The 3,350-nt window shown below is 36.3% G+C and overlaps 1 protein-coding gene across 1 annotated transcript in view; it reads right to left on the bottom strand.

Annotated features, from left to right (window-relative positions):
- Window positions 1-1,790: 1,790 nt before the first annotated feature.
- CCND1 (cyclin D1) overlaps window positions 1,791-3,350 on the bottom strand; it is a 14,796-nt gene continuing 13,236 nt past the window's right edge. Inside the window, exon 5 of the mRNA XM_009334537.1 lies at window positions 1,791-2,339. Coding sequence (XP_009332812.1) covers window positions 2,184-2,339 — 156 coding nt within the window. The 3' untranslated portion in view covers window positions 1,791-2,183. The remainder of the gene's footprint in view (window positions 2,340-3,350) is intronic.

Here is a 3,350-nt window from a genome sequence, read left to right as displayed (position 1 = left end):
ATTGTGAAACAGGAACCTTTTTGGAATAGAGCAGTAATCACATTAAGTAAAAATTGATCACATAAAAAATCTACAAAAAAATGATGTCAATAATATAATTTTCTATGAGAAAATTAAAACCTATAACATGGCAGTATATGACATTGTATAACAAAAAAAAAAAACTGATCCACAAAATAGCAGCAAAACACAATGACAAAGATACAGAAAAGCAATGTTAATTTTTTTTTCAAACCATGCTGGGAATTTATCCATAGCAGCTCAATAAAAATGGAGGATCCACTCCTTTTCTTTTCTCTTTTTCTTTTTTTTAATTTTAAATTTTTTTTCTTTTTTCTTTTTTTTGTTGTTTTTTTGTCGTTTTGTTTTTTTACAATCAACACCTTAGCGGCAGTTTTCTCACATACATTTCACCATCACATTCTCCTCGAGCATCAACTTCAACAGCTATGTCCACGTCCCTTCAGCTACTTTCTAAAATAATAATAAAAAGATACATAGCCAAGATGTGCAAATTTTCTATTTGTAGCTAAATAAAAAAATGGGGCATACACTGGAATAAGAACTTCTTTCAAGTACTCCAATTTTCATATCTATTAACTATGGCGTTTTCATGGTTAGACTGCTTTTGAAAAATGTATAGGAAGGGGCCAAATAGACTGCTTTGTTTGGGGTTTGTTCTTTGAAGCGTGTCCTTTTTTCTTTAATAAGCTGTGTTAAAACTGCGACATCAAGGGTAGAAAGATTTTTTTAAAAAGGGGCGATTGCATTATTTTACAAATCATACTGGCCTTACGAACATCCTCTGCAATAAATATTCTTTTTAGCCTTAACTATAAATTATATATTTTAGTGTTTAAAAACCTTCAGCTGTAAAACATCTAGCGACAATCCTTAAACTATGTGTCCTATATGTGAACCTTTAAGGCCCCTAATTTATAAAGATGAGTTGGCACCAAAGGATTTCTAAACTTCAACTTTTCTATAGAAAAGGATAGGAAGATATCCCGGCAATTTGTGAATGCAATTTCTCTCACTGGAACACAACCTTCGGAAAAAAAAAATCACCTCTCCTCTAACACCATAGTTAAATGCACTTGCTTTGCAATTCCAAGTTTGCGAACAAGCACTTATATATTTCCAAACCATTCCATTAAAAAAAAATTCCCACACAATAAAAGAATGTATTTCCTATATCTAATGGACTGAAAGTGCTTTGAATGGAATGGTTTTAGAATATTACAAACAAACAAAAAAAAAAGACTAAACTGTGGATTGAACCTGACCATAATTAGGCTGAATATCTGTGGGGTCAGACCAGCATTTTACACAGGTAACTACAAAAATATGAAGATTACAAAAATATAATATATTATGTCACTATTTCGGTTTCTCTTTATAATAGAGTATCGTATGAGTAGTACATTGGCCTTTCCCAACAATGCTAAGCTGGAACCCTACAAACGCCTTATGCACAGGCAATCCACAGGCACAAAAAAAGATTAACATATAATAATGCTGCATACTAACATACGCTAACTTATGGGTTACGTTAACCATTTATAAGGTGAAGAGGATAAAAAAAAACTAAGGAAATAAAATAAACATTTACAGATGAATTATAAAGTGACTAAATGCATAAGCAAGCAAGATACAGAAAAGCCTAGAACTGCGTTAAAGCTATGCTTTTTAAAGAAAAAAAAAGAATATTTCATTTACTATCTAAAAAAAAAAAACCCTCTTCTACTTTAAAAATGGTTGGTTTGTTTGTTTGTTTTATATGTAAGAAATCAAATCTAATACCTCCCCTGGAGACATTTCGTGTGTTAATGCCTATTTTTACAACATACAGACAAGAACACTTTAATATAAAAACTAGTTGATTATTATTGTATAAAATCCTCTATTTTTGTAGCACAAACCCCTGGGGGTAATGCAAATACTATTTTTTTCTTTTTTTAAGACAGTTTTTGGGGTATTTTTTGTTTATTTGTTTGTTTGAAGTCACAGATGGAAGGGAGACAGAGCAAGAAAAAAATATAACAAGACTGGTTTTCCCTTCTGGTATAAAAATGTCCTGGAGAAAAGGGTTTCTGGGGGGGAGATCCTGATGCTGATTCCTTCTCAGATGCCCTTTCTTTGTCTGCTTTTCTCGCCAAGCAAACCCATTAGAAGAAGTCCTCTTAAATGTTCACATCTCGCACATCAGTAGGTGTGCAGGAAAGGTCTGCTTCATCCTCTACAGTCTTTGTTTCTGAAGATACGTTGTGCTGCTGTGCCTGACGTAGACTGGATTCAAGGAGGGATTCAATCTGTTCTTGGCAGGCTCGTAAACAATCCTAGAGAAGATTAAATGGAAGGAGAGAAAGACCCAGGGTTCTTTAGAAAAATAGCGAGATCACAGACCAAATACCATTTCTTGAAAAAGCAAGAGAAATATAATCAAGTTATTTGGGAGGGCAGCAGACTGAAAGGAGTGTGGGAAGAGCAAGAGAAACACTGAATAGTGAACGGACTGGGCGAGCTACCCCATTTTCTGCAGGACGCTAGCCTGGATCCAGACTTCACCAACTAACTCTTACCATCTTCAATTTAACGGCCTAGGTGAGCGTCTCCATACATGGTCCTCTGGAGAAACCATGACTGCCGTTTTGTTGTTAGTCTCAGCCCATAGGTCTACGACTGAGAACGATGAACGCTCCGCTACAGTGACACATGTAGTGACTAACCCGGGCAGGCCCTTGACACAGTAAGTTGTAGCTTGCACTACTACTTTTCTGCCTGTGCTGTTAACGCGTCAGCAGGTCTGTAGAAGTCCATTTGTCCTATCTTTTACCTCGCTGTCCTTTATACTTTCGAAAAATAGGAACAGGCTGACGGGACAGCAGTGTGAATCAATCAAAATTAAACGAGTGGAGTTGCAAAGACATGAAACTGGGCTGGAGTCAGAGTTGGTCCAAGTATTGCTGATGCTGTAATGACTTCTACTTTTACCACAGAAACACTTTGGCAGTACAGTCTACTAGAAGTGATGGTCATAAACAGTGATTTTCCCAGGCTGAGTTACGATAATACAAAGTTCTTAGAAGTGCCATATATATATATATTTAGATGTATGTGCCCAAAGTTGCCTGCCAACTGCTGCTATGTCCAGCAGTGAGCAGCTCAAGTTATCTAACTGATTTCTAACTCGGAAGGCATCCGAACAGAAAAATGTACCGGACTGTATGACCCCAAAACGGAGAGATCTTTCAGAAGCACCACTAAACACCTTCGTAACCACGCATTACAAAGTGCTGCCAAGCTTTCAGTTTGCTACCGCATTCACCTTGAAATCTCGGTCAGGGTGA

The sequence above is a fragment of the Pygoscelis adeliae genome, unplaced genomic scaffold, assembly GCF_000699105.1.
Source record: "Pygoscelis adeliae isolate BGI_AS28 unplaced genomic scaffold, ASM69910v1 Scaffold171, whole genome shotgun sequence".
NCBI classification, from domain to species: Eukaryota; Metazoa; Chordata; class Aves; order Sphenisciformes; family Spheniscidae; genus Pygoscelis; species Pygoscelis adeliae.
Note: the sequence above shows the minus strand (reverse complement) of the source record. Positions and strands in the feature narration are given on the sequence as shown.